The sequence below is a fragment of the Priapulus caudatus genome, unplaced genomic scaffold, assembly GCF_000485595.1.
Source record: "Priapulus caudatus unplaced genomic scaffold, Priapulus_caudatus-5.0.1 Scaffold471, whole genome shotgun sequence".
NCBI lineage: Eukaryota > Metazoa > Priapulida > Priapulimorpha > Priapulimorphida > Priapulidae > Priapulus > Priapulus caudatus.
The window spans coordinates 213,173-226,245 of record NW_014577532.1 but is presented as its reverse complement, the minus strand read 5'-3'; the positions used below and the strand labels follow the sequence as shown (position 1 = coordinate 226,245).

The following is a 13,073-nucleotide window of genomic DNA, read 5'->3' as shown; positions in this document are numbered from 1 at the left end:
GCGGTCCTCTTTGTAAAAGCATTCCGGCTTGCCAGCCATTACACATGTTTCACGATTTGAGCAAGCAAGCAACAACAACAACAATAACAACAACAACAATAGTAACCATGACGAAGCCGAAAATAACAACAACAGTAAGCATTACAACAACAACGATAACAACAACAACGTTTACATCTTGAGCTACATGACCAAGCTCATACTGATTTGCGTACATGAAGTGAGAAGCGCCTATCAAAAGAAGTTGTAATAGCATAAGAAATTGTTTTTTTCTTGGTGTACATGTGCGTCGACCTGGCAGCTTTATTTATCGAAGTGCCCAATTTCGTCATGTTGTCGTGGTCTTAACTTCCTGGCTGCAAAATCACATTAGAATGGTAACGGATTTATATACTAGGATTAGTAATCAATGTCAACATGACATTGTGCTACGCGCCATACGTGCAGCGGTTTAACCGCGGTGGAGCATGTTTGTCGATTCCGTTGATTTAAACAGCGCACGTCTGATATCGGTTTGGGATGGGTGCGAAGGGTGCATTCGTATAGCAAATAGACTATAAATGGGACCTTGGTCCGAATCAGTGCTAATAAAAGTTACTCAACGGTTGAAACACATCGGCGTGTTACTCAGAGCAAGTTTCTAGACTTATCCGTATTATAAGTAAAACCACATATCAAAGAAAACCGGCTGAAATCGTCACATTACTGCACGGGTATGTGTAAAGGTTTAGTTATATATTTAACAATAATATTACTAATGTAATAATCGATTTAATTATATTCAGGGGGTCGAACTAACAATTTAAGTATTCTTATGTATGCATGAAACTGCAATCATGTAAAGATGTGTTATTGTAATGGGATACGTTGTATCCGTTTTGTATATATTTGTTTCTGTTATAATGTAGAGTAGTTTCTTCTTAAGACCTAATATACATCTTTTACCTGTAAATTAATTATAATAAAATTAAAACCGTAGGTAATTTTTTCCTCTGGGAATGCAGGTTATGCTTCGGGTCGTCTTCGTGTGCGGGCTATTAATTTAATTTCGGAACATTTTAATACCAAATGCCGTGACGTGACAAGAAAAAACCCACACCGTATTTGGACTGATCATTATAAGCGCATACAAGTTTGTTTTTTTAATTGTGTTTTAGAGGTGCGCGCCAACCTTTCCAAAAACATGTTACCAGAAATGCAGAAGACTATGCATATGTATTGTGCATTTCTGGGGTCATACTAATATGAAAATATATGAGGATATGCATGTTTGGATATTTTTACTTAGCAACTGGTATTCTATTCGAGCCCCCCTTATAGCGGNTTGATAATGCTAAGCACAACCCGCGACTGTACCTAACTCTCTCTTCCACTCGTTGTGAATACAAGAGTAGTGTGTTTTATGGGCATAAGCAACAAAGGGCTGTTGCCCCGCCCTTGTTTACTGGCAGGAGATATCATCCGGATCTGCATAATCATATTTATTTATGTCTGAGAAAAAGCATACAAAAAGATTCAATGTACAGCTTGCAGAAATGTCAGAGGTTTAGAGCGGAGTAAAAAAAAGAGTTTACTGGATTATAAGCTGATTCTAAACGCTTTATTAGTATTATGCGGAAAATTCATGTTGATAGGGTATGTCTCATCACGCTGCTGGGGGACAGTCGCTGTGTGCATTTATATGGTTCCCGCAATTTTGACGCTTCGATTCATGTATAGACGACACGCCCTGGGACGTAAAAAAAACTTGGTCGAGTAGACATCCTGAACTCATGGAAAGATAGCGTGAAAATTCAAGGAATGGCGTTTTTAAGTATGTGCCGCTTCAATTCCATGTAACATTGACCATAACTTCGCCAGCCTATTATGATTAGTGAGCTTGTATTTTTGGGTGTCTGATTCGCCTATATTTTAATGCCGGTCGAGCGCTATCAATTAAAACTGATACCCTGCCCCCCGTTTACCGGAAACAATTGCATTGCGATCATTGTTAAATCTAAGCAATGTGCCGCCCGAAATCGGACACGTATTATATAAACCTGCATATAATTTCTGCAGTACTTTTGATGCTGATGAAGGGTAATTTTCGTGTTTCCATAATCCCTATGTTTAGGGGTTCAGGTTATCCCTGGACTGAATATAACCAAATTTAAAAACACGCACGATGCATGCAAACCATCAAAGCTAAGAATGGCCACAAATTTATGTGACCCAGTCATTTTTGAAACTTTTCACATATTGCGTATAAACTCCCTAGCAGCATTGCTACAGCCTTATACATGAATATTATTGGGTAAAGTAAGGTAACTTTAATACGTGCTGATCACTGATGTCCTTAGGTGCATTTTACCAATTTTGACCGGGTTTCTGAGTTATCATTGAATTTGTTTCGCTCGCGTTCTGGCTATTTGCAAATATTGCGCAACCACTGTGGCACCCATTCTTAGCGCGGGCGGCATTCGCCTGTTGAATACACCGCCACCTTCGCCCTGTAAACAGCACTTCACACCGGGAACATCAAACATGCAACATAGTCTGTCCTGGTCAAAGGTCTAGCGGAACGCTAGCCTGGAACAAGCAAAGCACTCTGATAATTTGTTGAACTTGTTTCTCAATAGGTCTGAGTCGCTTTTACAGCAGTTAAGTGGCACCTCCAAACCCACACGTCACGATCTGACTATAGGTGTATGTTAAAAGCTCATGAGAATGTGTCCTGAGACTGCGTGGCTACGTCTGAGTTGGCAGCCAGAAACGTCAAACGGTTCACAGGACTTCTACTGGGTGATATAGAACTATGTCGTAATATTCATCCTATATTTTGTTGAGGTATGGGTCACCATGTTTTCAGACGTTACCAGAGTATTAGGTTCCGATTCAGACTAACACAAATATCCGAGTTTCTTCCCGAAGTCCATGAGTGTCTATTGGCGGTATTCGTTTGAGCGCTGCCCATTTGCGTGCCCAAATACTTTGTCTGCTTGATGTCAATCTACGCTAAAGCCGATTGAACGTGCCGGCAGTACATCCACACATATTCCGCCCCTGACTTTGCTGCCAATACAGATCTCGGGACTGTACCCTGATACTGTCCCCTTACACTCTCTCATCCACAGTGCATCCATACTTGCGTCGTATAAGATGACTGGGGCTTCAAAGGTAGCAACAGCACCAACAAAGCAGTGGACATTTGATAGCACGATATCCTTTTGACACCTGCATCCTGCATGGCATTGGCAAAACAGTGTGGGCTGCATGTCGAACATCCGCGTGATCTTCAAAGAGTAGAAATCGAGTTTTTGTATTCGGTTTGTAATTCCGAATGCGACTGACCTTGTCTTGTAGACACCCTTGTGCTCCTTCAATATTTGGCCATACTACGATTTCCACCACCAGGGACTCGCTGTAGGACATGAGTCGAACAAAAAACTAGTCAGCATTTCTCTAGCCTAAGCCTGTATTGCCGCGTGCATGCCCAGCAGCTGTCCATTCTTTGGCCAGTGTTAGCCTAAGGAATTGACGATACTGTACTCGATCGTGGTCTCAGTGTCTCGGTTGTCGTTCATGTCTTCAGCAGTCCATTCGATGTAGGAATCAAAAACAAAGATGAATGGCTTGGCATTTGCACTTCAAGGCCAATGACGTGTTTCAATACTCTCACAGGAATCTCCAAACATGTTCTCAATGAACGAACTTCTAATCTTTCTCACTGATGGCCATTTACTCTACAAAGTATGCAATTGGCATTGCGCGTCCACTGAGACGGAGCTTGGTATATCAGCCACTGGTCTAGTTCTTTTTTCGAGTTTCGTTCAGTTCAGACGCAGGTTTTCTTCTAAACCCATTTGTCATCGAAGAGGTAACTGGGAGACACCACGAGGTCGTGTTGGAACACATATAGCGGCGCATGCACAAACGGTACTCGAGCATATCTACTTCTTCCTGTGCTGACAGAATCTCTTCTTCTCTCTGTTTGTGTTTGATCATTATGCTGGCTTTCTTTTTCTCGAACGATGACGCTTGCAATACGTCTTCAGTTCGATTTATGAATAACCATCACTCAAGGCGCTTCGTTTTGTCTATTAAGTGTATCCTTTATCGAAATTCTTGTAACACTCTCAACACCGAGATCTTGATTGTGCACCAGATCCTTGTCGAACATCATCGCATGATAATGGCAGACGAACGGATATTGTGGCAGCCGTTGTTCTGTTCTTATCTTCGACAACGTTACAACGGATTCTCTGGCGTAACCACCTATGCCATCATGTCATCAATTTTTGGCTCCCGCTTTCCAGTATGTCAGTGCTGTGATGTATTGTGTTGACAACTAACTTCTGAATCGTCCCATTCTGGACTCTCGCTTATCTCCCTAAAAGGTGGTTAACCAGACATCATTTCATGGTGAATGTATTCCATTTATACGTCATTGCTTTCTTCCTGGTCTCACCAATGATACTGGCACTGCTCTTTGAGAAGCGGTTTATCGTTGCTCAAGCCATGTCCATGCAACGGCTGTGAATGGCGCTGACGAACGCTTGATCACAAGCTCCATGTCAGAAAGTTTTCATGAAGTAGACTGTTGCCTTCTGCATGCAGACTTTGCAATGTGCTGCCAGTATAGGGAACTCCAGCCGAAGGTAGTTGGTCAGATAGTCAAAGTCGCGAAGTAAGGCAGGATAGCCGTCAACGTGTGCCAAGTTATGCCAATTCCCTTCCGCGATCAGCTCCACAAGGTCCCTTCTTGGCCAAATCGACAATTATCAGTGAATGTGCCCAGTATCTAAATGTTTCACTTTCTCGTCTCTTCTGTCGTGTTGTAACTCCTCGAAGTCCATGAAACATGGCTACCCTGATGGTAGGTAGGCAGAAATGGCAAGGAGTCTGTTGACTTTCTAACCGATCTTCTCCGAAAGACACTTGCTTTTATTTCTCAGTATGCAGAGGCGCCTTTGGTACTTTGCTATGCCCAAGTTCATCAAGAATGCTTCCCACTGGGTCTTTCATTGTGTTCCATAGCAATGTCGTACACTGGCCAAGGACCGCACTATAATTGCGAGCCACCAAGACTGGCCTGGCGTCACGTGTAGGTGCAAAGATACCGTTTTCTAAATCAACTATAGCTTTCTGCTACCACTATAACGCAAGTATTCACACATACACCCGAGAAAATCTTGACCATAGGAACGACCCGAGACACAGAACATATCTTTTCAAATCAACTGGGCGCCACACACTGATTTCTTTGGCTATCTGTGGTAAACTTCGCTTTGTCAATGCCATAGCTAGTTTACTCTTGCCTAAGATTGAACAAGATAATACCCTGAAAGTTTTGAGCGGCGGTCTTGTACTCTGTTACCGGGTTAAGGAGGACAGGCCAGGACACAGTCGATACAGTTATTATAAGTTACCTTCACAAAATATCGCATTGTATACTGTAAAGCTTGCTAGTATTACTGCAAATATTTGAAAAGTTGTTCAATATAATGACGGTTCATCATTGGTGGCCATCTAGCATTGGGATGGTGATGCAATGGTTTTTATATTGGTTATTTTGTCTCAGTGGGATAACCTGACCTTAAACATTAGGATAGACACGAAACATTACCCGTCTATCCTAAGTCTGCGAGAAGTTATAGCAGTTTATTATGATACGGTGTCCATTTCGGCGGCATCTTAGAGTTTAGATCATAATGCAGTATGCTTTTCGGGTACGAGTATCGTTTAATGGTTAGCCTGATCCCATAAAATATTAGGGTATTAGACACCAAAATCGAACCTCCCTATAATAAATAGGTCCGAGTTTATGGTCGAATTACCTGAATTGGCGGCCATCTAAACGCCATCCTTGAATTTCAGCCTATGCCTTCCATGATCAGGAAGCGTCTACAAGTTTTTACTTGCCCAGGTGTGTCCCCGTACTGAATCAAGGTCGTCAAACTGCGGGGACATAAATAAGATCGCACACAGCAAACAAACAGGACTTCCCCCAGCTGATAGACTAAGGGGGCAAGACCTAGTAGTTTCACAGTGATACAAATGTGCAGATTTACGCCATTTGAAAGTCACTTCTCGAGACGCTCACGCATTGACCGGGGTAGAAATCTTTCTTCGAAAGTACGCAGTCAAAAGTCAAAACAACAATGAACTCATTTGATCTTAAATGCAGATGTGTGTTTCTAACGACCCTATTTTAAATATAAGTGCACACTCATTCACAAAAGCAGGTACGAATGGGAGCGAATTTTTTTTTCTACACGTTATATCCATTAGGCTCTCTAGTTACGCGCACTTACCATATTATCACGAGTGAATAATAATACCCTATATAAACGAGTAGGACACAATTAATATGCCGCTATATAAACGAGTAGGACGCAATTAATATGCCGCTATATAAACGAGTAAGACGCAGTTAATATGCCGCTAGATACACGAGTAGGACGCAATTAATATGCCGCTATATAAACGAGTAGGACGCAATTAATATGCCGCTATATAAACGAGTAGGACGCAATTAATATGGCGCTATATAAACGAGTAGGACGCAATTAATATGCCGCTATATAAACGAGTAGGACGCAATTAATATGCCGCTATATAAACGAGTAGGACGCAATTAATATGCCGCTATATAAACGAGTAGGACGCAATTAATATGACGCTATATACAATTAAATTATGAAAATCGCACTGCTGAAAGAAGAACAATTAATATGCCGCTATATACACGAGTAGGACGCAATTAATATGCTGCTATATACAATTAAATTATGAAAATCGTACTGCTACAAGTAGGACAATTAATATGCCGCTATATATACGAGTAGGACAATTACCTCATATGCCGCCATATATAAAGTATATAAGTATAATAATACTACTAGAATCCCTTGATATGCTAAGCACAACCCCGACTGGTAAATACAGAGTACGTGTGTTTATGGCAATGTAAAGGGCGTTGTTACTGGCAGAGATTTAATTACATCCCGGATCTGCATAATATTTATTTTATGTCTGAGAAAAAGTACAAAAATCCAATGTACAAGTTTCAGAAAGTCCAGGGGTAGAGCGGAGAAAAAGGTTACTGATATAAGCTATAATTGCGATTAGTATTATCGGAAAAATTTAGTTGCTAGGGGGCAAGACCTAGTTTCACAGTGATACAAATGTGTAGATTTACGCCATTTGAAAGTCACTTCTCGAGACGCTCACGCATTGACCGGGGTAGAAATCTTTCTTCGAAAGTACGCAGTCAAACGTCAGAACAACAATTAACTCATTTGATCTTAAATGCAGATGTGTGTTTCTAACGACCCTATTTTAAATATAAGTGCACACTCATTTACAAACGCACGTACGAACGCGCGCACGCACTCGTAGAGAAAATGCGTAGGTTTCTGTTTCAATCAGATGATAGTTACGCGTACTTATCATATTATCAGGAGTGAATAATAATAAATCTATTATTATTATTATAATTTATTATTATATATCTATTATAAACTATAATCTATTATTATTCACTCCTGATATTATAATACAGTGGAACCCCGATTTTACGCGAATTCGGATATAGCGCGATGAGTCGTTGGACCCCCCTTTTTTGCTCTTATATAGCCACGTATATATAACCCCGATTTAGCGCGACCCCACTTTTTTCGCTATAACATTTTATACATTATGACCCCAACCATCGCGTTATAACGGGGCTACAGCAGTGACCATATCTTTTAGTTTTCTGCATCATATAATCGTTACATTATTCGTGAATTTCTGAACCGGCTTCAATGTGATTGAGGCAGTAATTTGAACAAATAGAGCGGAAATATGGACGATTCGTTGGGTGTCGTCGTGGCTACCTGATTACTATTTATCGCATGTGTCGGTCACACGTGAAGGTACTTATTTACTCATAATATATATATATAGTATATATATCATATATAGTACATAATTTATTTATTATGTATATATATAATAATATATATTTCTTTTTTTTTAATTGAATATATATAGCAAAGAACTAAACTGGGATAGACACAGATAATTGAAAATATTGATAACAATTAATAATTATTATAAGATATATTGTTAATTTGCTATTATATACTTCATTACTTGTTTATCCTAGTTTTTAATGGTTAATCTGAAATTTGTTCATATTAGGAGGTGACCTTTCATTTTTTCCATGTTTAAACAGAATTTATCAGGGCTATTATGCTGAAAAGATAGTCTACTCGGGTTTTAGATAATACCATGAGATTAGGTCCTATAGCGGTGACTAAAGGAGAGAAACATGCAAGGAGAGAGAGAGAAAGAGAGAGAGGGGGAGAATGTAGTTTTAATGAGTAGGTGTTTAATCTATTGTAGGCGAAAGAGTAAATAATATAATAAAATAATGAAATTCTTGATGTCAGAAAGCGTCCTAAAAGTAATTTCTATTCTCAACAGGTCTCAATGTGCAAGAAGAGATGTCATTTAACATAAGTCTAGACAGTTGTGGTTATTTTGCGTTCAATATACATTGGCGTTCTGTTATTATAACACTGGCATTGTTATGATTTACAGTTTGTTTAAGGAGGCAGTTAGCGCTATACATTATGGGTTGAAATAAGCACAGGCAAATGAATACGAAGACAATACAAAATATACGTCACACTAATATGATTCATAGCACGTGAGATGATGAAGCAGCTCTTGATTTAGTGTGCCTATTTAGGTTTTTTGAACAGGCCATTCGAATAAAAAATTTTATCATATTGTAGGCCAGTCCATGCTGTGGCGTACATGTGTGAAAATGGAGGAAACATGTTACGGAGATTGCTCAGCATGTTGTGTGTGTGTCGCACCCGGTTAGCACGGGAGTTTTTAGCTGTGAACGCAAGATGCCATGCGGCGGCGAAAACCGCCTGCCAAAACGGTGGAAGCTCTGGCGCTCAGTTGGTGACAGCGATGCATACACATGCTTCTGCGATGAAAAGTGGACTGGTAAACGAGTGTGAGAAGTTGTCANCACACCACAACCCACAACACATGAATAAGTCTGTACGAAGATTATTAACCAGATATAGCTATTTTTTAAGAAATGACGGCGGCCATTTTGAATTCAAGATGGCGGCCGAAGTTGTAGTTGGATCGCGTGTGTCCTGTCTTTAAATGGAAGAGCATACAAAAGTATGCAAGTGTACCAATTTTCACACTTTTTTTCACATTCTGAACGATTTTTATGGTATCCTGACCTAACCGACTGTACTATATATAAAATTACAGCACTCGGAAAGCACAGACCTCCGCCAAGGCAGCTGAATTCTCTCAATGTGAAATTTTATTAATTAATTAATTAATTAAGTGGAAAAATTAATTAATTAATTAAATAATTAATTGGATCCGGATTAGTGCGAGCGTGCAGGTGGGGGAGGACTGTGGTTGCCCCTTAGCCTGTGGTTGCGTGTTTGTAAGTCTACAGCCAGCGCACCTAGCTGAAGTGAACTGAAACGTGCATGTTAACAAACCCACAAACCCACAAACACACAAACCAACACTCAAACACACGCCGGTGAAAACATAACCCCCGCCAAGCCCCTGGCGGAGGTAATTACAGCAACAAAAAAGTTGTGACGCGTGTTAACTAGCAGAAATTCTTATTTCCAAGAATTCAAAAGTATTTCCAATGGTGTTATATGTGTGTACGGGTCATGTTAGACTGCTGGGCGTGTCGAACTAAGTAGATGCTCGAGCTTACAGCGCCTTTATTTGCGGAGCATGCCTATTAAAGCTGGTGCTGCTTGCGTGCAGGTAGGTGTGGCTGAGAAAGGCCGCGTGGAACTCACGAGTACGAAGGAGAATTAAAAATTACTGAAGGCTGTTGGTTTCTGGGCTCACTCCTAGAAATAGGCATCTTCCACAGAACGCGGTCCTCTTTGTAAAAGCATTCCGGCTTGCCAGCCATTACACATGTTTCACGATTTAAGCAAGCAAGCAACAATAACAACAACAACAACAACAATAGTAACCATGACGACGCCGAAAATAACAACAACAGTAAGCATTACAACAACAACGTTTACATCTTGAGCTACATGACCCAGCTCATACTGATGTGCGTAGATGAAGTGAGAAGCGCCTATCAAAAGAAGTTGTAATAGAATGAGAAATGACTCTTTTTTTGGTGTACATGTGCGTCGACCTGTCAGCTATCTATCGAAGAGGCCTGATTTCGTCATGTTCTCGTGGTCTTAACTTCCTGGCCTGCAAAATCACATTAGAATGGTAACGGATTTATATACTAGGATTAGTCATCATGTCAACATGTGCTACCCGTACGCGCCATACGTGCAGCGGTTTAACCGCGGTGGAGCATGTTTGTCGATTCCATTGATTTAAACAGCGCACGTCTGATATCGGTTTGGGATGGGTGCGAAGGGTGCATTCGTATAGCAAATAGACTATAGATGGGACCTTGGTCCGAATCAGGGCTAAAAAAAAAGGTCGCTCAACGGTTGAAACACATCGGCCTGTTACTCAGAGCAAGTTTCTCGACTTATCCGTATTATAGGTGAAACCACATATCAAAGAAAACCGGCTGAAATCGTCACATTACTGCACGGGTATGTGTAAAGGTTTAGTTATATATTTAACAATAATACTACTAATGCAATAATCGATTTAATTATATTTAGGGGGGTCGAACTAACAATTTAAGTATTTCTATGTATGCATGAAACAGCAATCATGTAAAGATGTGTTATTGTAATGGGATACCTTGTATCCGTTTTGTATATATTTGTTTCTGTTATAATGTAGAGTAGTTTCTTCTTAAGACATAATATACATCTTTTACCTGTAAATTAATTATAATAAAATTAAAATCGTAGGTAATCTTTTCCTCTGGGAATGCAGGTTATGCTTCGGGTCGTCTTCGTGTGCGGGCTATTTAATTTCGGAACATTTTAATACCAAAAGCCGTGACGTGACAAGAAAAACCCCACACCGTATTTGGACTGAGTTTTTTTTTGAAATTGTGTTTCGGAGGTGCGCGCCAACCTTTTCAAAACCATTCTACCAGAAATGCAGAAGACTATATGCATATGTATTGTGCATTTCTGGGGTCATACTAATATGAAAATATATGAGGATATGCATGTTTGGATATTTTTACTTAGCAACTGGTATTCTATTCGAGCCCCCCTTATAGCGGCGTTGACAGCGAACCTGGCTGTGTGTGAGAACTTGCACACGACCGTATTGTCACAATTTTATATAACTTTAAAGTGAAAACCCTTACATGAACGTGTTCAAGAGTGTTTGAAAAGATTAAGAATTGATGTGAGATTGTAAGAAACGTGGGAAATGCTTGGGAAATCACGACCCGAGTTCTTTACTTGTAGCTACAAAACCATTGTTTCCTCATTTGTTCTTTTACAATCATGATGTGATTTTTACAAATTAATGTGAAGACTTGTAATTAGTATATTGTAATCAATAATTAGCAATAATTAGTATGTGACATTATTATGACACAATATCGCCCCTTACACGTTACTAGAGCCTGCATCCTGCATCTATATAGCGTTATCCATAAACGTCTCAATTCGCACGATCAATCAAAGCACTCTAACAACCACAAAGATATTGCTGTAAGAAACAGCTACCGTATATTTGTAGGAAGTATAGACACCGAGAGTTAACCAAATCTGATAGGCCTATGTGAAAACCTCGGCGGCACCTAACACGGATATCCTAAACTAATATATTAGATCAAATATTTGTTTTCGAACATGCAAATCGTAATGCCTAAATTGATGTATCTGTCATTTCGACTGTAGTGAAGGAATATTTCTCTAAAATAAATACGATTTGCGAGATTCCCTTGATATGCTAAGCACAACCCCGGCTGGTAAATACAGAGTACGTGTGTTTATGGCCATAACACAAACAAGGGCGTTGTTACTGGCAGAGATTTACATCCGGGATCTGCATAATATTTATTTTATGTCTGAGAAAAAGTACAAAAATTCAATGTACAAGTTTCAGAAAGTCCAGAGGTAGAGCGGAGAAAAAGGTTACTGATATAAGCTATAAACGATTAGTATTATCGAAAAAATTCAGTTGCTAGGGGGCAAGACCTAGTTTCACAGTGATACAAATGTGTAGATTTACGCCATTTGAAAGTCACTTCTCGAGACGCTCACGCATTGACCGGGGTAGAAATGTTTCTTCGAAAGTACGCAGTCAAAAGTCAAAACAACATTGAACTCATTTGATCTTAAATGCAAATGTGTGTTTCTAACGACCCTATTTTAAATATAAGTGGACACTCATTCACAAACGCACGTACGAACGCGCGCACGCACCCCGGGAGGGCACTCCCATAGAGAAAATGCGTAGGTTTCTGTTTCAATCAGATGATAGTTACGCGCACTTACCATATTATCAGGAGTGAATAATAATAAATCTATTATTATTATTATAATCTATTATTATATATCTATTATAATTTATAATATATTATTATTCACTCCTGCTATTATAATACAGTGGAACCCCGATTTTACGCGAATTTGGATATAACGCGATGAGTCGTTGGACCCCCTTTTTTGCTCATATATAGCCACGTATTATAACCCCAATTTAGCACCACCCCACTTTTTTCGCTATGACATTTTATGGACCCCAACCATCGCGTTATAACGGGGCTACACTGTATCGCATATCTTTTAGTTTCTGCAATCAATATAAATCGTTACATTATTCGTGAATTTCTGACAGGTTTCCATGTGAATTGCGCAGTATTTGACAATAGAGCAGAAATATGGAGATCCGTCTGGGTGTCGTCTGGCTACCTGGATTACTATTTATCTGCATGTTCGTCCACAGTGAAGGTATCTTATTACTAATATATAATATATATATATATACATATTTCTTGATTTTTATATATATATATATATATTTACTTATTTTTTTATATTGAGTATATATACAAAACTATGGAATAAACAAATAATGAATTTATTGATAACAATTAATAATTATTATAGATATATTATTAATTACTATCAATAAATTCATTA

At 39.4% G+C, this 13,073-nt stretch overlaps 1 protein-coding gene across 1 annotated transcript in view; it reads left to right on the top strand.

The window, feature by feature from the left end:
• The first annotated feature begins 12,772 nt into the window (after positions 1 to 12,772).
• Positions 12,773 to 13,073, top strand: part of LOC106810770 (neurogenic locus notch homolog protein 1-like) — an 11,415-nt gene continuing 11,114 nt past the window's right edge. Inside the window, exon 1 of the mRNA XM_014814219.1 lies at positions 12,773 to 12,881. Within this exon, the coding sequence (XP_014669705.1) occupies positions 12,812 to 12,881 (70 nt within the window). The 5' untranslated portion in view covers positions 12,773 to 12,811. The remainder of the gene's footprint in view (positions 12,882 to 13,073) is intronic.